We start from the raw sequence: 24749 nt of genomic DNA, 5'->3' as shown, positions 1-24749 counted from the left end.
CTAAATATCTCCATTTTCTATAATATCTCATGATATTGTTGGCCCGTGCACCTTGAGACTTGCTTAATCTGGAATGTTGCGGGACCCGCTTTCTCTTGCTAAATATCTCACAGCCTCACAGGGGGTTGTGGTGATATCTAATGATTAGAGTACTCTACTCTATGAGCCATGAATGCACGTATTTCTATAAAAGACCTTGATCTTGACCCGTTCTTCTCTGTGGCTGAACAGCAGCACTGCAGCAGCTCATGGAATGATATGAGGAAGTCAAATGTATAATGAGCAAGAAAGGAAACGCGGCCGCAATAAATAGATCCAGGGAGAAAGCGTGGAAATATTGCGGACCCCCTGAGTTTCTTTTTTTTTCCCAGGAGTTTTGGCAAGCTATACGTGGCATGCAGGGGCTTCACTAACCGGGCCATGGCCCCACTGGCCCTCATGACGCTACGCCAGTGATCTGCGCTGCGTGGGCGCTAGACGTTCTTCTAGTTTATATACAAGTCCATAAATATATCATTCAGTGGTAGGCTTAAACATGAGGAGTTTACGTGAATATTAGTAGCAGTAGTAGTTTATTTTGGTCAATTAAAAGTATATCAATACAAATACAAGCGGCCCGTTCTAGGTCAAGGTACAATTATAGCTTTTTTTTTGTAATACTTTATTGAGTCCAAACATGTTAACAATAAGTCATTCAGTTTACTTCCATAATAGTAATAATACATTTCACATGTTTTATGTCTCTGTTATCAACAGACATTTCGACCCATTCTCTTTTTCTTCTTTTTTTTTTTCTTTTTTCTTTGCATGTAAAACCCCTTCACCTACATACATAAAGTAAGAAGTAAAAAGGATAAACTATATTAAGACATTTCAATAGAGATCATTATTTCATCCATGCATCCGCATAAACCTCCTTTATGAGGAGGCATAAGCAATAAAATTGACCCAGAAATGAAACGATAAGAAATAAACACACAAAAAGAAAAGAAAAAAAGGGGGGGGTGGGGGTGTTAGGCTTTGTTGTGTCATTTTGGTAATATGTCTTCCATTTCCTTTTATTTCATTTTTAGTTCTGAATACTTGGGTGGTTAAAATAAATACAAATCTTCAGAAAATAATAATAATAATAATAATAATTAAAACTTATTTTTTTCCATTTTAGTCCTTAAGGTTAAATAATCAAATTACGTGTATTTGCAAGATCGAGAGCCCATCTCTTTTCAAACAAACTGTCCTTTCCATTAATTTTATGTCACCTTCTCCATGGAATAAATGTCTTCCACTTTTTCCATCCATCTGACTACCCTAGGTAGTTCCAGACCTTTCCAACATCTAGTTATTTGTTTGAGGGCTGTAATTCTCAAAATCCAAAAAAGATATAGTTCTTCCCTCTGTAGACTTTTTGGACGTGTTCCCAAAAGTATATTGTGATTTTCTAAATTAACAGCTCTTCTGAATATTTGTTCTATGATTTGTAAAACTTTGGACCAAAAGTGTTGTATTTTGGGGCATGTAAGGAAAATATGGGTATGGTCCGCCCTATTCTCCCCACATCCCCTCCAACAATTACTGTAGAGTTTAATGTGTACTTGGATATCGATAGAGGCGTTTGGAAACACCTTATATTCATCTTCCAGGCGTATTCCTGCCAAAAGGGCGATCTTATATGATTAAAAATGTCTTTAAAATTCCACTCACTTCCTTGTATGATTATTTTCAATTATTTATCCCATTTATCCTTTATGTGATCTAGATCTTCAATTTTGTTTTCCTGAAAAATTTGATAAACTTGTCCAATTGTGTTTTTGTAATCCTGTCTTTGATGGGATTTTACTATATATCTTAGGAGAGGGTGAAGGTCTCCAAGGGTTCTAATTTTGAGCTTCTCTTTTAAGTAACTCCTCACTTGCAAATATCGATAAAAATGATGACTTGGAAGATCATATTGATCTGCTAAATTTTCAAAAGAGACCACCCCTTCATTATACATTTGATAGAATCTCCTGAGACCTTTCCCTTCCCATATTTTAAAAACATGATCAATACTATTTGGAGTTAAATCTGAGTCACATGACATTTCTCTCATACAGGTAATTTCTTGTTCTTTAACTTTACTTATTTTACATATCGTTTTCCAAATTTTAAATGTATTACGTATAGAATGATTGAGTGTTTTAGTCTGTATTTTATTATAGGATGCAAAGATCAAGGTGCTGAGTGGTTCAACCAGATTAGACTCTATGAGCTTCCATGTAGGGCTCATCTTATTATTCATCCAGATTAAAATGGGTTTTAACTGTGCTACGTAATAATAATGAAATAAATTAGGTAACGCCAGACCTCCTCTGTCAAGGTCAACATCTGTTGTTTAATTTCTACCGTTTGATCTATCATGTTAAATGTACGCCTCACATTATCACTTAAGAGGCGATTCCTAACAAAACCTGTTTGGTCTAAATTAATTATATCTGGGAGTACAGATATAATTAAGTAGTCTGTTGGCTATAATCGAAGTGAATATCTTCTGATCTACATTTAAGAGAAATATCGGTCTATAGCATGAACAAGTTGTCAAGTCGTTTCCTTCTTTTGGTATAACAGTAATGATTGCTGAGTTCCATGTGTCTGGCCACTTCCCTGTTTGTAGGATATCATTGAAGACTCTGCTTAGAATAGGTACAACCAAGGGTCTAAAGCACTTAAAAAAATCATTTGTGAAACCATCACTTCCTGGGCTCTTTCTGGATAACCTTTGTAATTTCTGCCTCTGTTATTGGCTTAACTAAATCGCTATTTTGGTTGTCAGTTACTGTAGGACAGTTTAAAGGTGTTAGATACTCTTCAATTTTTTGCATACTCGCATCTACTGTTTCTGGGGTATAGAGGTTTTGATAATAATCTCTAAAACATGATGCTATTTTAGATTTCCCTCTTTGAAGTATATCGTTTTCATCCTTAATGGTTGCTATTGCTGTTTTTTCTTTCTGTTTCTTTAATTTATTTGCTAACATTTTCAGCGCTTTTGGGCTATTATCATAATAAGTTTGCCTACACAGCATGAGATCCTTTTCGATTTCTTGTATTTCAATTGTGTCCAGTACTTTTTTAGCTGCCTTCAATTGTTTCTGTATTTCTTTATCCTTATTTACTTCATGCTGTTCTTGTAATGTTTTTATTTTATTTTCCAAAACTGATTTTTCTCTTTATCTCTTTTTCTGGGATGAATATGCTATTATTTCTCCTCTTGTTGTTGCTTTTGCCACTTCCCACAATATTGTAGATGTCACTTCGTCATTATCATTTATCTCAAGATAGGATTTCACACTACAGTACGTTCTATTTTCTCCTTATAACACTGATCATCCAGCAAAGAATTATTTAACCTCCATAAAGTTTCCCCCTTTTCCCTTTTCAAATTTAACTCCATTATGACTGGTGCATGATCTGTTATTGTTATAGGTAGTATTTTGCATTGTATGACCTTTGAGATCTCATTGCGACCGTAGGTCGCATTTACTATAGAAACCTGCTCCAGGTGTCAGTGCGTCACTCCGTCACACACGTCCCGTCACTCCGTCACACACGTCACACTTTTGCCCTGCTCATATCTCCGCACCCGTTGCCCCGATCCATGCCAGATTTTGCACACACACTCCTTACCTGCCAAACTACACCCTCCAAGGACCCCCGGAGCTCCAGGGACCCCCAGCTGCCTCGGGGACCCCCAAGTGTAAAAAATGAGCACATGTGGACAAATTACCAAATGACCACCCCAACGGGGCTGCTCACGGGGCATTCCCGGGGACCACCCACTCCTGGTGCTCCAGAACGGATGCGAAAGTGGTGGCGCCCCCAGTGGAGGACCCCCTGCCACTGCAGCTCACATAAAATGCCGTAACTCGGGCTAGGAGCGTCCGGGAGAGCCGCGGCCGGTACCTATTCGTCCGCCAAGGCAACGCGGACACCCCACCCCTAATTTCTCACATGGCCCTCTTCTAGCGCCACCTTCAGGCCGCTTTTCACAACACATTTTTGCCCACTACTCCTACAGTTTTGCCCCTAAAAACACGCAAATTGCTACACACTACACAGTATGTCTACACTCATGTCATCAACATGCCTGCCACCACATTTCTTAGACCACCAAACAAAACTATACATTGCCCACACAACTAGGAACCAATCGCCGTTACAGCCCTCTTCTGTATACATGTGACCTACGGTCGCTTATCTCCCGATTAGGGAGTCTTACTGGTTTTTAAACATGAAAAAATAATCCAGTCTCGAGTAAACATCATGTGCACCAGAAAAAAAGGTGAAAGCCTTTTCTTTGGGATGTAAGCAGCGCCAGACATCTACTAGTCCCAACTCAGTTTGAGCTTTTCTCAATAACACTGCTGCTTGTTCTGCTTTATGTTTTATTTTACTCTGAGTGTCCTTCTGATTCATAGTCAAATTCAGATCTCCCCCCATAATAATCATGCCCTTCCCTTCTGTCATTATCAATGTTAAAATTGTTTTCATGAGATCTGCCCCTTTTCCCGGTGGATTATATACATTTCTGTTCATACATGGATAGCTTCCTTTTTAAACAAAAACAAACAGACATATACACAAAACAAACAGGTAACATGAAAAAAAAACACTCAAACTTAGGCAAAAAACCAAGGGACCCTCCCGCCTCCCTTCCCCCTCCCCAGAAGTGCTGCCCCGGATTACGTGCGATACTGGTCATCCACAAGGATTAGCCTTTCAACCTTTAAGAAAGGAGACTAAAGGCTTGTTGTTCTATTTCTCCAGTTACTAGAACGTACCTTCCTTCCTTATCTCTGATACATTTTTCACTACTAAACATTAGATTATTTAATTCGAACTGCCACGCCCCTTTTAGCTGATGTAAAGGAGGAGGAAAAAACTTGGGCTGATGCTAATTTCTCCAATTTTTCATGTTCTACTTTGCTCAGGTGTGTTTCCTGAAGAAAACAAATTTCTCCTCCTTCCTTTGTGAGTTTTTGGATAATCCGCTTCCTTTTTATTATATTATTCAGAGAAATTAATTTAAGTTTTCCCATTACGCTTCCCTTGGGAGACAATTACATCATATTCAAAGCCTTTAAACAAAAAAAAGAACGCACACAAAATGTTCATATACGATGTGAAAACCATAAAACACAACAAAACACCCCACTGTGCGCTTCCAGCATCTGCAACCTCTCTATGGTTACAAGAGATATTCCACATTATTATATTTATGTGAAAAAAGGAGTTTTCAATGAACAACTCCTGCCACAGGATGGTCCATGTGGCTAATGGGGTTAAGAAAAGCCCATATTGGCGTGGTGGGCTGCATACAAGCATAAATGTCCCCCCTCCATCTCTTACTAAATTAAATTTGAAATTTAAGTAAGTAAGTAAGTAAGTAAATTTTATTTATAGAGCACCTTTCGAAACAGTGTTACAAAGTGCTGTACAATGGAACACAAAATACAAAAATACAAAATCAAAAATACATACAGTTAACAAGATACCAACAGGGTATCATAGTACAAAATAGTGAAAAGTACAAAACAGCAAGGATAAAACAAAGCGTTGACCTATGTGAGTCAGGTAACTTCAAAGTGCTTACGAAACAACAGTGTTTTAAGCATTCTCTTAAAACTTTCAACAGACTCAGCATTTTTTAAAGCCAGGGGAAGGGCGTTCCACAGTGTGGGAGCAACTACTGCAAAGGCCCTGTCACCCTTTGTTTTTAGATTGGATGCGGGTATCTTCAAGAGGCCTTTGTCAGAGGACCTGAGGGACCTCACATTTTCCTTAGGGGGCAGTAGCTCAGTGATGTAAAGTGGCGCTAGCCCATGTAGAGCTTTATAGGTGGTTAACAAAATTTTGAAATCTATCCTGGACCTAATTGGAAGCCAGTGAAGTGCGGCTAATACTGGTGTTATGTGTGCTCTGCGATTAGTATTGGTGAGGATTCTGGCCGCCGTGTTCTGTACTAGTTGAAGTCGGGATAGTGACGCACGGCTCAGAGTGGTGTAGAGTCCGTTGCAGTAATCAAGAAGGGAAGAGACTAATGCATGCATGATTTTTTCCAGGTCTTGAGACGTGATAATTGATTTTATTTTATTAATGTTGCGCAGGTGGTAAAAACATGACTGAGTTACCTTTTTAACATGGAACTCAAAGTTCATCTGGTTGTCGAAAAAGACACCCAGGTTCTTTGCTGTCTGTGTGACATTAGTAGCCAATGAACCAAGGGACAGCCGAATTGCATCTGAGCTACACTCGGGGCCTATGATGAGGATTTCAGTTTTATCTGGGTTAAGTTGTAGGAAATTTTGTGCCATCCAATTTTTAATGCCGGTTAAACAGTCATGCATGACTGAGTTTACTGAGGTTGTTTTGCTTGAAAGAGAGATACAGCTGTGTATCATCAGCGTAGCAATGATATGACATACCTTCATAACTGTTGATAAGAGTACCAAGGGGTAGCATATATAGGGAGAACAGGACTGGACCAAGTATGGAGCCCTGGGGGACCCCACAGGTCAGGGGAGCTGAGGAGGACGCATAACTGTCAACAGCGACAGCCACACTTCTCCCTGACAAATAGGAGGAGAACCATTCCAGGGCCGACCCGTTTAATCCCACCCACTGTTGAAGCCTATTTAGAAGGATGGAGTGATCGATTGTGTCAAAAGCTGCGCTTAAGTCGAGCAGCAACAGCACTGAACACTCACCAACATCAGCCCTCATGAGGATGTCGCTAGAGACTCTGAGGAGTGCAGTTTCAGTGCTGTGCTTCTGGCGGAAACCGGACTGAAACGTGTCAAAAATGTTATTGTTATTAAGAAAATGTAAAAGTTGATTACAAACAACCTTTTCTAAGACTTTAGAAATGAACGAGAGTTTGGATATGGGTCTATAATTGGAGTGAACTAGTGGATCGAGACTTGTTTTTTTTAAGAGTGGTTGGATAATGGCATGCTTAAAGTGATCAGGCACACAGCCAGAGGATAAGGAGCTATTGATGATGGATAAGAAGTAGGGGCTTAGACAGTTAAAAGCATCTTTTAAGAGTGCAGTAGGAACGATGTCAACAGGACTGGAGGAGGGGTGCATATGTGACACGATCGGTAAAAGTTCATCCAAGGAGATCGTATTAAACTGGGACATTGAGGGGACAAGAGGAGGATGGTCAACTATGGTGATACTAGGTGGTATTATCTTGGATCTAATATTGTCAACTTTGTTCAGAAAGAAAAATAAGAATTGTTCACAATCATCGTCAGAGAAGACCGGAACTGGGGGGGGGGGCTGGGTTAACCAGAGTGTTAATGACAGTAAAAAGTGCTTTAGGCTTATTCTTATTAAGATTGATCAAATTTGAGAAATATGCCGATCTTGCATCCTCAATTTTATGATTAAAAGCAGACAGCAGTTCCTTCATATGGTTGAAATGGACTGTCTCCTTAGACTTTTTCCACTGCCGCTCCACCTTTCTGCATTCCCTTTTTAGGCTGCGGATGGCATCGTTCATCCATGGGGATGAATTAGCGGCACCAGCGCATTTCTTTTTTATTTTGAGGGGGGCAACTACATCAAGGGCAGACAGACATAAATTGTTAAAGTGGCAGACGAGTTCATTGGTGGCGGTTGGAGCTGTTACATCGTTACTAAGGGCTGAAAAAGCAGAGCAAAATTTTTCCGCAGAGGAACTGTTGAGAGAGCGGGAGCGGATGGAGCGTATGATGGATTGGGTCTCAACAGTAAAGTCTATATTAAAAAGGATATATTTGTGGTCGGAGAGAAAGAACTCACCCAAACACAAATTATTGAGGTTCACGCCCATTGTGAAAACTAAATCCAGTGTATGACCATGGTCATGTGTTGGCCCAGACACATGCTGAGTCAGATTTAACGATTGAGTAAGGCTCATAAACTCATCAGTTGAGTTGTCGGATTTATCAGTGTGATAGTTGAAATCTCCTGTCAGAATCAAGTTATCATATTTCATAACAACCGATGATAAAAATTCTGAGAATTCAGTTAAAAACTCGCTTTTAGAACCTGGTGGGCGATAACACAATAAAATAAAGAGAGGATTAGCCGATCCAATCTTAAGCAGGAGAGCTTCAAAGGTATTAAAATTATCAATGTCCATAGAGCGGCAAGCGAATTGTTTAGAGAAAACAGCCGCTAGACCACCTCCACGTCCAGATATCCTAGGAGCATTTATAACTCTACAGGCAGCGGGACAAAGCTTATTCACCGTTACGTTGTCATTTTCTTTCAGCCAAGTCTCTGTTAAAAATAAAAAATCAAGGTGATGAGAGTTAAAAAAGTCTCTTATATTGAAGGGCTTATTACAGACTGACCTAGCGTTAAGTAAAGCCATTTTAAAAGGAACAGACTTAATGGGAGGAGCTATAGGTAGGCAGGGGATGTGAGTGAGGTTTGATAGAATGACTGTACGAGGGGTGATGTTGTTGAGTGATGAGAGTCTGGTCCTGATAAGAACAGGGATGGACAAAGGGCAGAAGAGGGAAATGGAGTCAGCATGACCCAAAGGGAGATGCTCATGTTTATTGCAATGTAAAACTACAGTAGTGGGATCATGCTGGGGTGCATGTCAAATGGAGCTGCAAGCGATGAACTGGATGTAATGAGTAATTAATAGATTGGTGCCTTTTGAGTTAAGGTGCAGGCCATCACGTTTATACAGGTAATTTCTGGTCCAAAAACTGTCAAAATTGCTGATGAAGCCAGCTCCAGTAGCCTGACAGAAAGTTTTTTGCCATTCATGTAGGCTCCAGATTCTACTAAAGTGTTCAGGGCTCTTTGAGGGGGCTGGGATGGGGCCGGAAAACATGCATGTTTTGCCCAGGCTCTGTACAGTGATGGCAAGTGATTCGAGGTCTTCCCTAAGTTTGATAGAAAGTCTATTCAGAATATCATTCGAGCCAACATGAACAAAGAGAGTATGTGCAGTAGGATGATGATCTAGGACAAAAGGGGCCAATTCGATGAGATTATGGACTTTGCCACCAGGGAGACAATAGGTGATGGCACCTGGGATCACAACGTCTCTGATAATAGAATCACCAATAATAACAATTTCTGGGGACCTGTCCTTGCATCCACCCTTATAGATCAAAAGTTTGGACCAGAGGGGATTGTCCTTAAAATGATTGGCAACAGAACCAAATATATCAAAAATAAGACCTACATTGCCCATGACCCGATCTTTTGTATTAAGTTAAAACCCCTCTCCCACTCCCTCAGACCCCCCCCAAACCTCAATATGCTAGTCTATCTGTGAAAAGGACAGGACCAAAGAGATATAGTAGTACAATTAAATAAATAAAAGTGTGCCTTCACACCGTAGTGCGTCTTCCACCTTCAAAACGGCACATTCACACACCCACGCACACGCGCACAAAGGTGTGCGTGCGTGTGGGCTCATAAACACACATGCAGACTTCCTAAGGCCCCCTACACAAAAAGTGCATTGCCACCTGCACATATACAGAGCATATTATGTGTGCTCGTCCGTATACATCACACACCCGCCTGCACACACAGGGTGCCCTCGGAAACCGCCCACCCGCCCGTTAGTTTGCATTGGCCAGTGCGCTCACTGCCGTTCAGCACTGTATCTCCGAAAGCACCCCCGTGTGCAAGAGTGCGCACGCTCGCACAAGCACATACACCTAAGCCAAGATTTCCCCGTCTGTGTAACAATACAGAAAATCAATAAAAAAAAAAAAAAGGACTTCTCTACACAGTACAGAATTAGATTAAGAAACAATGTGACTCATGCATATTCTAAGATTGAAAAAATAAGAGCAAGAGATAGAGAGGGGGATAGAGAGAGGAGAGAGAGAGAAAGAGAGAGAGAGGGGGGAGAGAGCAAGCGAGCCCATGCAAAAAAAGTGCAACCCCAATGTTCATTTAAACTCACACATTTGCACCATGCTTTAAGCCTCGTTCAAAAAATATATAAAATATAATTATAGCTTTATAGTATCTGTTAAGATTATAACATTATCAAATCATGTTACCCTTATAATGATCAAATATATATGGATACAAAAATAAAATGCACACATCATGACCAGACATGTCCAGCACTGAGTCATACTCAGTGCTGCAGTTCTAGCCCTCTTGTCCTGCAGAATGGAAGACTTCTTCGGTTTCTCCACCAACTGCAACAACACATTTAGTTATGTAGCCACTACTAGCCAATAGCCAATACATTTGTCTTTTTAAAAGGACGACTTCACCCATTTTCAACTCACTGCGTCTCAGAGGAGGGCTGTGGACAGTTCAGAAACCCGCCTACCAGTGACATCAATGGGGAATTGAAGCTAATATAAACTGCAGGCTATCTATTCCCATTGTTCTCGCATTAATAAAATAAACATAATAAATGAATACATGAATAAATTAATACATTAAAATGACCAAACCTGCCTACCGATGATGTCACTGGTAGGCGGCTTTCTGAACTTTTCACAGCTCTCGTCTGAGACAGAAATTGAATAGACAGTAATGGTACCATATTATAATGAGCATGAAGATAGGTTGAAAATGGGTGAAGTGGTCCTTAAGTATTTATTTCAACCAAGTGGATTTCCTATGTGTTGTCAATATAACACGTGTAAGTTTCGTTTTTAGCATATTTTAAAGTTAAGACATAAAACTGAATGCATCACCAGAATTACTAGAAGTAGCATCATGATTAAAAATGTTTGAAAAAGTAACATGGACTCACTGTCTGGACGACGTTCATGCACACTGTGACGCCGAGTCAGACGAGGATAGCCTGCATTCTCTCCTTCCTCTGTAACACAATGGAAACAGTGGGTGTATTGACAATATCGAGACAAGACTATTTGGCTGCGGGCCTCATGAGTGGAATTGTGGGCAATGTATAGAGGGATAATAAATGTCTATAATGTGCATTCCTGTTTATTAAATGTTTTCTGTAAGTAACAGTAGCATTTGATTTGAAAGTGTACGTGTAAGAGTTGGGTATTATTTGGGTTTTATACAATACTTTTTGGAATGAAGAAAGCTCTGTAGTAAATTGGCTATTTTCAGTGAGCAACAATATGTATAAAGTACATCGAGTATACATTTAGCATAATGCACACAGTAAAACAGACTGCATCGCTCTTCTATCTAGAGATGTACCAATACCATTTTGTCCTTCCTGATACCGATACCCATAACTTGTGTATCGGTCGATATCAAGTACAGATCCGATACCAGTGTGTAATGTAAAATAAATGGTTCTCAAAAAGCGGGGTCCAGGGACTCAAGGTTCCTTGAGGGGGTTCCAAATGGACCCTTTACAAGTCTGTAACTCTGAGAGTGTACAAATGGAACCAAATTGGTCCATTTGGTTCCATTTGTGTACACTCTCACTGATCTAGGAATAAATAAAAATTAAGAAATATATAAAACAGTAGTGCAACATCAACTGAAGCCTTCAAAATACTAAATAATTGATTACTGTGAATGAAATACATGATACATTATGTGGTAAGGGAAGGGCATAGACTGGCATACTCTCCGATACCGATGCCAGCATTTTAGGCAGTATCAGCAGCTTTTCTGATACTGTTATCGCTATCGGAACAACTCTACAGTAGTTGTATCCCGTGAATTGCCAGATGCAAATTTCAGGTTGTTGGAATCCTTTTGAGTAAACGCAGTTTAGACAGTTTTTAATGAACATTAGTACAAAGGAAAGCAATATTCAATGAAGGTAAAAGGTTTCAGCTCTCAAAGATCAGATTTTTATTCATTTAATGTTTCTATCATTTACAGAGGCTGAGAAATATCTTAACAAAATGCCTTTTAGAATAGGCCTCAGGATAATCTGATTCTCACCAATTTGGGGGTTTTCATTGATGAAATCCTTCCGATTACTCTTCCTCATCTTCATCTCTTCATTTTTCTGCTTCACTTGTTGGACAATTTCTGCAGCTTTTACCTCTAAAACATGGATAAAGAAAACATTTCAGCTAACTGACTAGAGAAACAATTAAAGGGATACTGGACAACATTAGATGAACTTTACAGTATCTTTGTACCATTTTAGATAACCATTTAAACCCTATATGCCCATATAGTTGGCCGAGTCGCTGTACTTATACTTTTTCTCTCTACAACAAATCTCGTCACTGAAAATAGCAGATCTACAGGCTCACACCGCATCACATTGTGACATTTTGTGAGCTTCTGCTATTTTCACCAATGTTCACCTATTATGACCTGCCCAGAATAGGGCCGCTAAGGTGTATGTGGTTAAAGAACTTTTAACCAGATAACAGATCTGCTGAACTGCAATGATACATTGAAGATATATGTATGTATTGATGAACCATCAACAGAACAATCATCTATGAGACAAGATTTTGTATTAATCCAATACTTACTCATCTGTATGAATTCATTGATGAAAGCATTCAACCATTTCTTCCTCATCTTCTGATTTTCATCTTTCAGCTTGTCTAAAACATGGATAAAGAAAACATATTTTAGCTTAGCGACCGAAGAAGAAGAAAGGGGTTCCTGAACAATACGATGACATTGGACTTTACAGTACTTGTGAGTATCTGAGGTGCATAGTGGAGGGTGGGCTTGGGCTTTTCCAATGAAACAGAATGTGTCTATATGGGCTATACGTGAGAGAAATGTCATAGCATCTGATTCCTTCTTTAGGAAGACTAGTAGGTAAGTATAGGCTACCCCGAAGATGGCCACCTAGGGACAGGGTTCTAAGTTAATATTATGGGCTTTGCCTGACATGTCATAGAAACAGGACCAGAATTCAACCAACGTAGGACAATAGAAAAACATAATGGCTATGGTTGGCAGGTGACAAGTCGCACCTGTCACAGGTGTCACTCGTCCCTGGAAAAAGGTGGCCTAAAGATTAGAGGACCGCACTTATGTGCACGTGTGTACGTGTAGGGCGTTGCTGGAAATGAGCACTTGTGCGCAGCTACTGACCTTTGTAAATAAATATCAAAACAAAAAAAAACCTGTGTAAAACTTAAACTATATTAAACTAAAGCGAGCTAATGAGGATGTACAGTATAATTGACCCTTATAATTGACCCAGCTCTAAACTGCCTTCTCCAGGGGAATTAGAACAAGCAACATGAACGTATTGTTGTGGGTATTGAGGAGGGAGTAACTAACAACATTGTTTATAATATTTACTGCTTTGGTTGTCTGTAAGTGATCCATTCAAACACACATCCAAGATAGACCCTGAGCCCTTTCAAGGCAGGAGGCACCGTGGACTGATGTCCATTGTAATATGGAGTAAGAGGAGGGAACAGGTTGAAGATGCAGAAAAAGAACGAGATGATGGAAACAGGTGATCCGCTGTGGCGACCCCTGATAGAAATTAGCCGATAAAAGATTGTTATTTTTTTATAAACATACTATATAGCTATTGTTTCCCTCATTTAGATGCACAGTATGACAGAAGTGAGGGCAAAGAGACAGGACACGCAACACAAGAATCAAACCTTGGACGTTGGGGTGTTATTCCTATGGCTAGCAATGACCCTATACAAGGTCACATCATAGAACTGATGGTGTCATAGACGCAAACAGAGTTTTACTATCGCATCGCAGTAGCCTCGCCCAGTAGGCCTACTGGGCGGGGCTTCTTTCGCTCTACATTAGAAGAGTTGGGAAAGGTGGGCGTTGTCAGATTCTGAGTTATACAGCCCAAATACCCAATCTCAGCACCGGCCTCAGTGGCTTGCCTCGTTAATCACTAAGACTCCCAACCCGCACCTTCCGGGTTTGACTCCCGCTTAAGACATCACTTTTTCCAACAACCACGGACTACTTTTTTATACGCCGATAAAGCATAGTTTTGGACCGCGACGGAGGGGCGTGGTCCTTCGCAACTTTCAGCACGGCAACTTGTGCGCTTTAGCGCACTTGGTGGTGCTTCTCGTGGCTCAAGTTCGCTTGAGCCTACTCAGCCCTGTCCGACTTATGTACCGATAGGCACAGAATCGTAAATTATCCCCCCCACCCCACCCGGCAATGGCAGCTCTGAGCATTATTTTCCACCACGGAGTACTGTCCTCCTGGCCCCGCCCCCCACTACTGCGAAGCGATAGTAAAACGCTGTTCGCGTCAGACTGGCCACAACTTTGTGTATTTCGCCCACTCAATACCGGGCAATGACTATATAGAGATTATAGACAGACACATTATTTATTTACATTCATCACTGGGGTAGGTCAGCATTCTCCAGGTGGCTATATGGGAGCTGCTTGAGAATTGAGACATTTATAACAACTCAGCTGAGGGGTAAATTGGGAGAAGGATGCTTAAGATGGAGCTACCAGGCAAGAGGAGAAGAGGAAGGCCAAAGAGGAGGTTTATGGATGCGGTGAGAGAGTTTTAACTGCAACATAATTCCATTGCTCAGGAAATAACGGATAAACGGATTACAATAATATAACATTCCCTATAATCAGTAACATGTAGGTGATACCTATGTCTATCAAATATGGTTTTATAGAAAGGCAATCAAAGGCTAGATCGCGTTTAGAAAGCAAACAGGTCATGTCTGGGGGCCTCAGTGAGGCTGCAGAGTTTGATTGAGTGTGAGACTAGGACCCACATGCCATATGTCAAAATGAGCGGCTTCATCCGGAATCATGCGTGTGTATTTTGCTAAGAGATTGGTTACATAGTTTAATTGATATTAATGTATTAGTGCATTACATTTCCCCATCCACTTTAATGGGAACATTAAAAAACTTGATTTCAAGTATTTTTTTTCCAGAAACTGTAAGGGCTAGAGTTACAAGACTTGGAGGGGAGGTTCATAATTTAATCCGAAATTATCGAAAAAAGAAATACACCAGTCGGCCTCATGGTGGCGCTATAAAAGCCCCCTTTACGTCTTGAACCGTAGGTCGTATAATAAAAATCATTTTTTCCCTAGATTCCTTGGGTCATGACGCAACTCCCCATATAGGCCACGCCCATTTGCGCCAGGATAGATTTTCCGCCATTTTGAATTTTCTTCAAAACACACTTTTAGCTCCTCCTCCCACATATTTTGTCCACATTTCACAAAAATCGGTACACATGATCTCTGGACCCATGCGATAAACATCTCCAAACCGAATTTTGATAGTCCATACGGTTCTTCCATAAATGGCTTCCAAAATTTGCGGGAGGGGCCTGTTTTACAAAAAAGCCCCCACCCCCTCCACCTCCAGCATTAGGGCTTGACAGCACTGCTACTGACCTATAGGGTGTACCAACGTCGCTCACCAAAAGTTCGCCACGCCCACCTTTTCGATGCTACAGCCCTTGAGGGGTCAGACTGTACATAGAGACACGCTTAAGACTAGAGAGTGACGGTGGTTTGTGTTTGTAAACATTAACTTCTTTGCCGACTACATAGTGATCATTGCACACTGCAAATGTGTGGCTGGTCTATGAGAAAGCTGTCGCAGCTCTCCTCTTCAAGATTGAATACAGTGTGAGGCTAACAATGTAGGCTATTCAAGAGACGTAGTATGGCTCGGATCTCAGCTGTACCACACAAAGATTTAACGTTCAAGAACCTACCCAAATACAGCCGTGTTTGTGTACATTTTTACCAAAAACATGAAACTGCTATTTTGTTTCTGCTAACTAAAAGTAACTAGGTAATGCAACTAGGGTGGTCCAGAGTGTTAAGTGACTTTTTTTCCCCTCTCTAACGATTTGACACGCGGGCTGCTCTGCTCATAGACCGAACATTCCACTACCGTGCGAGGTCTCCAACTTTAATAAAAACTAGACGCGTAGCAATTCTGGGAAATTGCAAAGTGTGGTTGCGCCGACGCCGGTCGCGGGTCTCGCCCGCCGGGACTCGAGGGATACGCCGGGAGGAATACCGTCGCAGGCCGCGCGACGTGCCATTCGAATTGGGTGCCGATCGGATCCTGCCTTCGTGATACGTGCTGTTTTGATTTTGAGAAATAGGCCCCTCCCACTAAATAAATAGGCCCCTCCCACAAATGTAACGGCCAATCATATTGTCACGTCACTCCTGATATCGCTTTTATTACATTTTGAAAGGATTGTTCCCCCCAAAAATCATGTTTTTGCATCAAACGGTTACGTTTTGTGCATTTGTGAGGCCCCCTATGGGTCAAAGTGGAAATGCTTTTGGGGATTCGTTGAGTAAACCACCCTCGACATGTGATTTAAATTTGAGATTGACCGGACGTTTCGTTCATGATTTCTGGCATTTTTGGTAAAACAGGCCCCTCCCACTAACTTTGGAAGCCATTTACGGACGAACAGTAAGGATTATCAAAATGGCGTCTGGATATGTTTATCGCATGGGCCCAGAGATCATGTGTACCGATTTTTGTGAAATTTGGACAAAATATGTGGGAGGAGGAGCTAAAAGTGTGTTTTGAAGAAAATTCAAAATGGCGGAAAATCTATCCTGACGCAAATGGGCGTGGCCTATACTGCCCTGCCAAGGTAAAGTGCAGTAACTACGAAAAAAAAAATCACTGAAAAATGGGTTTAAAAGTGATTCAACTGGTCAGCCAAATGAGATATCGGCATATAAGTGATATTGCACTAATTTTGCATCTGTTCTTGAGGTTATTGTTTATCCCCCAAAATCAAGAAGGCTAATTTGACCTTTGGGATACACAAATAAAGTCGGCGTGTCCAAAAACGTAGTTACTGCTCTTTACCTTGGCAGGGCAGTATATGGGGAGTTAGATTTTTATTTTACGACCTTCGGTAAAAGAGTTATAGGCCAAAACGTAAAGAGGGCTTTTATAGCGCCACCATGAGGCCGACTGGTGTATTTCTTTTTTTGATAATTTCGGATTAAATTATGAACCTCCCCTCCAAGTCTTGTAACTCTAGCCCTTACAGTTTCTGAAAAAAATAATACTTGAAATCGAGTTTTTTAATTTTCCCATTTAAAGTGGATGGGGAAATTTAATGCACTAATAAATTAATATCAATTAAACTATGTAACCAATCTCTTAGTAAAATACACGCGCACGATTCCCGATGAAGCCGCTCATTTTGACATATGGCATGTGGGTCCTAGTCTCACACTCAATCAAACTCTGCAGCCGCACTGAGGCCCCCAGACATGGCCTGTTTGCTTTCTAAACTCGATCTAGCCTTTGATTGCCTTTCAATAAAACCACATTTGATAGACATAGGTGTCACCTACATGTTACTGATTATAGGGAATGTTATATTATTGTAATCCGTTGTTTATTTCCTGAGCAATGGAATTATGTCAAGGTCAAGTTTATTATTATGTCCCAAATTGGGCAATTTTACAGCAGTAGGTAAAAAACTCTAAAAAACAAACACATGAACAATAACAAGACATAGACATAGACAAAGACATTGTCACAAGATCCAGATAATACCAGTAAAGTGCAGTTACATACATGAGCTACCTCCTTCTGCTTCCCCCGTTGATGGCACGGATGGAAGTAGGCACAAATGAAAATTTGTACCTATTTTGTTTTGCTACAGGGGCCTTTAGCCATTGGCCGGAGGGCAAGAGTTCATACACAGAATGGAGTGGATGAGAGCTATCCGCTCTGATAGATGATGCCTTCATAAGCACCTGCCTATCATATATGAGACTTAGACAGCTGAATTTCTCACCCACAATCTTGCTGGCCCCCCTTACAATCCCATTTATGGCATTTTTCTGTTTAATTCCAAGATTCCCATACCAACAAATGATAGAAAAAGAAATAACAGACTCTACAAAAGCCCTGTAGAACAAAATCATCAAAGTTTTATCCACCTGAAATTTGGCTAGCTTCCGTAGACAGAAGAGGCGCTGTTGGCCTTTCTTACACAGCATTTCAGTGTTTGGGTCAAATTTCAAACGATTGTCGATAATGGTACCGAGATATTTGTAAGTGGTTACCAATTCCACTGCCTGGCCATTTATCACACTACTCTCAGTAGCTAGTGCTGAGAGTCTAAAATCAATGCACATATCTTTAGTCTTTGTGACATTAAGTTGTAAAAATGCCTCATCACACCAGGAAACAAAGTCATCAACAACTGGACCATGGCTGGCCTCATTATCGTCCAAAAGACTAATGATAACAGAATCATCAGCAAATTTGTTGCAGTTAAAACTCTTGGGGTTGCAACATGGCAACCCCGTTTGCCATGTTGCCATGGAGACCTATGGAGCTTTATGATTGGGTAGTGGAAAAGGCCTCACGTGATTGGCTCAGACCCGGAAGTGCAGAGTGCCAAAAATAAAGTTTTGCAATCCGTAGAACAGATCTTCGAGCGAGCAAGCTGTTGTTTTTTTCTGGTCACAATGTTCATTGTAAATGTAATTCTACAATTACAACACACATTTTTATCTTACGAATACAAAACTTTGTTTTACGAAGACAAATATTATTTTTACGAGTACATATTTTTACGAGTACAAATACAAATTATTTTTACAAGTACAAAATATTATTGGCACTAATTTAAGCCCATAGTATGAACATTATAACATTTATTTACCTCTCTGAGAGAGAGCGAGAGAGAAACAGAAACAGAAAGAAGAGAGAATTAAATGTAGGCGTATTATTGGCAGATGATAATAATCAGACTTTGAAGATTAGAGAGAGAGTTTGAATGACAGAAATCCCTTCAGAATTACGTGCGGCATAAGAGACCGCACCGCACGTAAGTCATGCATCCTGCACAAAGCATACAAAGCATGTTAACCGTCCGACCACCCCACGCTGTTATTGAAAATAGACAATCTACAAGCTCACAGCCACGCATTGTGAGCTTGTAGATCTGCTATTTTCAAAAGATTTATAAACATTTGGAAACTTAAAATGGGATTTGAACGTTTATGTAGATGTATGGGCGCTGTAAATAGAAAAAATGCAAACACCAGGTTGAAGTTTTGTACTGAACAGGGACGTTCAGTACTAACTGTAGTATACAACCCTCGTAGACGTAGGCCTACTTTTGATTCTGACGTTTTCAATCTACGAGAGTTGTAGGGTTCACGCCCCATGGAGAGCTGGACTTTCTGCACTATGCCTCGCAAAGTACTCCAAACATGTACAAATTGAAAATAAAGGTGCTTACCTCAAAGCCCCAAATGTTAACTACTTCTACGGGGTAGTAGTTTAATGTAATAATCCATATCTTTCAATAAAGAAGTGTTTTAATGCCGTCTGTGGACGATTCTGTCGGAAGTTCCCAATGGGCGGTAGTGACGGGTAGTGAGGGGGCGCATCCGGTTAAACCCGGAATTACACTAAATGTAAACAGGAAGTAAACGAGGGTGAAAAAATGGCGTTCGGCCAAAGACGGCATTAAAACACTTCTTTATTGAAATATATTGATTATTACATTAAACTACTACCCCGTAGAAGTAGTTAACATTTGGGGCTTTCAGGTAAGCACCTTTATTTTCAATTTGTACACGTTTGGAGTACTTTGCGGGGCATAGTGCAGAAAGTCCAGCTTTCCATGGGGCGTGAACCCTACAACTCTCATAGATTGAAAACGTCAGAATCATAAATACGTCTACGAGGGTTGTAAACTACAGCTAGTTCAGTACTATACCCCGTAGACACTCCAAACATGTACAAATTGAAAATAAAGGTGCTTACCACCACGCCCAAAATGTTAACTCTCGCTACGGGGTAGTAGTTTAATGTAATAATCCACAACTTTCAATAATCCATGGGGGGTGGACCCCTACGCCAGAATCATAAATACGTCTACGAGAGTTCAGAGTTGTATTCTACAGCTAGGTCTGTCCGTCAAAACAGACCTCTCTCTCTCTCTCTGCATGTGGAACTGGAAACCACCAGTAACATTTTTGAAAATACAATTCAACAACAATAAAATAAAAAACAATACAATTTCCATACTTAATTTCAGAAGAGGTCCACGTCTCTGGTCCATCTCTCGCTGTTCTCTTGACAACATGGTGAAATACTAGCTTTCTCTCTTCAAACTGTAGAAATCTGTGATGGTCCCTGGAAAATACCGGGGGGGGGGGGGGGGGGCGTGAAGAAGAAAAGTCTTTGAATTAGGTGGTGTACGTCCTTGCTGGATGATGAGACAACACTGTACGTTTAAGGGACTGGTAGTTATTTATCGGAGGTTGGTATGGCCCAGAAGAGGGGGGGTCATCAAACTTTTTTTTTAGCCCTGGGGGGACCAGGGGGGTGGCATGTTTTTTTTAATCTTGGCTTTATAGGGGGCGTCATACTACTTTAATGTATTTTTTTTTTTAATGTTTAGTTTTTCATCAGTGTTACACTCCCCTATCTATCTATATCGCGTTTAATAAAACCCTGTATGGTGACTAAGACTTGACATGGTATCTCCCACTTCTGTCAACATGCAGATGATTTCCCAGAAGTTTTCGCCAGTTCTCGCATACATTACAAACGGGAGGGGCTGGAGTGAGCGAGGCTGGGACCGAGGCTACTTCTGTTTGCAGTGTAAACAAAGTAGGCCTACTCAGATATTTCTGAGTAAAAGTAGCAATACACAATACAGAAATACTCTATTACAAATAAAAGGCCTGTGTTCAAAATGTTATTTGAGTAAAAGTACAAAAGTATTGGCATCAAAATATACTTTAAGTACCAAAAGTGAAAGTACTAAAATGTTTGAAAATAGCAGATGTACACAATTGCGATGCGTTGTGAGCTTGCAGATCGGCTATTTTCAAATAGCCTATGTATAAAATAGGGCTAAAGTGGTTAATGTATATTTTAGAATATAATAATTTATATCTGAAAAGAAACTAGTAACTAAAGCTTTCAAATAATTGTAGTGGAGTAAAAGTACAATGTTTGCCTCTGAGATGTAGTGGAGTAGAAGTAAAAGTAGTATATAGCTGTTTGAGTGTGTAAATAATGAGACACGAGACAGCAGTGTACATTCTAGTGTGACTGTACAACAGGCGGGCCGGACGTAACATACACACACGTATGCCCCAATACTGCTGGGGCATACCATTACAAGAGGGGTGTTGCCTACAACACTCCCTCTAACATCTCCCTTCTTTTAGATGATAACTTTTACCTTGCTTAGTATCCTTAGTGCAATTACAGTGAGAAATTAGTGCAAAACAACTTCAATAATACACAGTCTTCAACAGCAGTAAATAGACATTTCACATTCTCCTGTCTTCCTTTTTTTTTTGTGCGTGTCAACAACAATAACAAACCTGTCACAGTCCCATTTTCTTTTTTTTTTTCTTTTTTTCTCTCTTTTTTTAACAGTACACAAAGCTGAAGAATTCAGAGTTCACTACAGATCTAGTCTGTTTGGCACTTTTACCAGCCTGCCACAGGCCGTCCTGTGCCCTGGCACAGGTGGTTAGGGTTGGTTAGAGTCGGGCCGGTAACAGCCCAACTCACCCCAAAACCAACTCACTCCAAATCGAGCCCAACTCACTCCAGACATCTCCCTCCACAGCAGAGCCCAACTCACTCCACAAATTTCCACAAATTTGGACAACTCACTCCACAAATGTAATTTGTGGAGGAAGACATTTGTGCTTAAGTACAGTATTGAGGAATTAAGTACAATATTGAGGAATTTGTTACTTGAGGAATTTGTTACTTGTGGAAGACATTTGTGCTTACGTACAATATTGAGGAATTAAGTACAATATTGAGGAATTTGTTACTTGAGGAATTTGTTACTTGTGGAAGACATTTGTGCTTACGTACAATATTGAGGAATTAAGTACAATATTGAGGAATTGGTTACTTGAGGAAGACATTTGTGCTTACGTACAATATTGATAATACATAACTTTGGGACTGTGAAATGCATAGGAAAGTGTTGTTAATTGTAAACTGTAGACATTGAACATCTATTTTGATATAAAGTTATACCTAAATAATCAGATGTTATTTTACAAGGTGAGGCACATTGCTCTACACAACTTTTGTTTTTTACTTTAACCTCCCGGTATGTTCAAAATGTCCCTCATTTTATTTATTTTTTAAATAAAATGAGACATACATTTTGAAAGTAGCCGATCTACAAGCTCACTTTATAGGAAGATGAGCACTTACTCCTATTCAATGAAACATCCATTACAATGAGGTGTTGATTAATGGGTCATGTGCCTGCATTATGCAATGACCAGGTGATAGGCTATATGCAGATAAGGTGTTGATGTGAATGGGTCATTTGTATGAAGTCAATTCATTATTCCAAGAATAATGTAAATGGCATGAAATGGGGGAAACACACACACACACACACACACACACACACACACACACACACACACACACACACACACACACACACACACACACACACACACACACACACACTATAATATTATAATTTATAGCTGCAAAGTAACTAGTAAAACAAATACATTTAGTGGAGTAAAAAAAACAATATTTGGATCCAATATGTAGTGGAGTAGATGTAAAACCATTGGAAGTTGGGAATACTCAAATACCCAACATTGTACTTAAGTAAATGTACTTAGTTACTTTACACCACTGACACATTGAACCAATATTACACTGGTGACATTGCATGGAGTGAGTTGGCTTTGGTCCTGGAGTGAGTTGGTCTTTGGTCCTGGAGGGAGTTGTCCGAGCCCTGGAGTGAGTTGGCCGAATATTTCTTAAGTCTTCATGGAGTGAGTTGGATTTGGAGTGAGTTGGGTGGTATTCGGTGGGCCAGCCATAGGCTGGTGCACGTCACTCCGTCTGAGCGGGCTGACTTCCTGGGCACCTGTGCCAGTGTCATTGTCATTGTTAGTGTCCATCGTGTTGTCGGGCGGGTGGACTGCTGGGTTGCCCAGCGGGTGGGCTGCTGTGCTGCACATTGTTTTGCTCAGGGTGGCGCTCGGTAGCGTCTCTCTCCGCTGGTCGTAGGTCCACCCGGTTACGGCGGTAGAGTCCCCTCGACATCCACCAGGTACGACCTGGGGCCCACGTTTTGCAGGCAGACTCCTCTTCGCCACCAGCCCGTCCTGTCCCCAGGCAGAGGTTTCATCCTTATGTCCTGTCCGATACATAGCTCAGGTAGATCCCTGGCCGATTTATAATACCAGAGTTTGGCGGTCTGGTGTTTTACCCGCAGCCTGTCTGGGACCCCAGTGACCACACTCGGCTCCAAGAGCGTGTCAGTGACCGGGAGTGGAGTCCTCAGTCTACGAGACATCAATCTCTGCGCAGGGCTGCTGAACATGCCCTCCGTGGGCGTGTTCCTCCACTGTAATATGGCCAGCCATGGGTCATTACCCTCACTGGCTGCCTTCTTACACAGGTTCTTCACTATCTTCACGGCCGACTCAGCCTTTCCATTCGATCTTGGGTGCCTGGGGGAGGACTTGACATACACACACGTATGCCCCAATACTGCTGGGGCATACCATTACAAGAGGGGTGTTGCCTACAACACTCCCTCTAACAATAGCCTACTCCAGTAAAGTAAAAATATCTAACAATTGTACTTAAGTACAGTACTTGAATAAATTACTTTACGGCCTGAAAGGAAAGCAAAACGAAGATATCATTTTGAAAACAAAAGTAGGTTAGGGACTGGTCGTTCCAATTTTGTGATTAATTAATTTTTTTCTTGACTTGTCTTGTTGCGTTCCTACTCCCCTAGATCCGGTGGCATAACACAAACCAAAATGTGACACCACTCTCTGGGTGCATCCACACATGAGCGTATGCTGACGGCAAACGCTACGCTTACGCTACGCTAGCCCCGTACACACCCATGTTAAGTTAGAAACCGGAAGTTCCGGTCCGGTTTTTCCTATAACATGGGTGTGTACGGGGCTAGCGTAGCGTTTGCCGTCAGCATACGCTCATGTGTGGATGCGCAAACACAATAACGCGCGCGCGCAATGATACCGGCTACACCAGGCGCACGGATACGCGGACTTTTAAAATAGTACTGTGGATCTAAAAGTGCGCGTGCGCGTGTGTGCGCTATTTTCAGATAGTTATAAAATAGGGATAACGTTGTTAATGTATGATTTATAATATAATCAATTTAAATATATATCTGCAAAATAACTAACTAAAGTAAAAATATTGAATATTGGATATACTCCAGTAAAGTAAAAATACCTCAAAAGTGTACAGTACTTGAGTAAATGCACTTAGTTACTTTACACCACTGAGCACAAGTGTGTTGCTCTAACAGGTTTTTGGGTAGAGTTGTTACCACTCTAGGTTCGGACTCCCGTTCACACCATATACAGAGAGAATGACACGACAGTAGTATGTATACAAATATAGACCTTTTATTTCTAAAACTAAACAGACAATTTATGCAAGGGTACCCTTTTCAATACAATACATCAATGGATCAACATTTAAAATAGTAAGCAACATCAATTCATATAACATGCAAATCATATAACTGTGGAAGGAAGCAAGTCAGTGGATTAGGTGGGTTAGAGATACCGAGTTTGAATCAGTCCGGTCCAGTCCTTTGGTGAATCCGATCCGGTTTTTGTGGGCCGCCACAACCGTGACTAGACGGCCAGTATAAATCTGTTCAGTCCACCAAATCCAGTCCGGGGTTTCCGCTCACCGGCGTCCTGCAGACAGCTCCGCTGTAGGAGGAGAACGGTACAATGAATGACAGCCCTCTCTGCAACCGGCACTTTCAAACTATGATAAACACGCTGGCGTGATCACTTT

General features: G+C 40.9%; 1 protein-coding gene across 1 annotated transcript; it reads right to left on the bottom strand.

Annotated features, from left to right (window-relative positions):
- Positions 1-585: 585 nt before the first annotated feature.
- Positions 586-23377, bottom strand: LOC311035298 (uncharacterized protein). The gene is made up of 6 exons (XM_084043414.1): positions 21278-23377; positions 19965-20072; positions 12453-12527; positions 11905-12009; positions 10781-10849; positions 586-10211 (listed from the first exon to the last, which is right to left on the bottom strand). The coding sequence occupies exons 2-6, from the start codon at positions 20020-20022 to the stop codon at positions 10162-10164; spliced, it is 357 nt and encodes a 118-aa protein (XP_083899540.1). The 5' UTR covers positions 20023-20072; positions 21278-23377; the 3' UTR covers positions 586-10161.
- Between the last annotated feature and the right edge of the window lie 1372 nt (positions 23378-24749).

The sequence above is a fragment of the Gymnoscopelus microlampas genome, assembly GCF_963454915.1.
Source record: "Gymnoscopelus microlampas genome assembly, chromosome: 19".
In the NCBI taxonomy this organism is placed as follows: Eukaryota; Metazoa; Chordata; class Actinopteri; order Myctophiformes; family Myctophidae; genus Gymnoscopelus; species Gymnoscopelus microlampas.
Note: the sequence above shows the minus strand (reverse complement) of the source record. Positions and strands in the feature narration are given on the sequence as shown.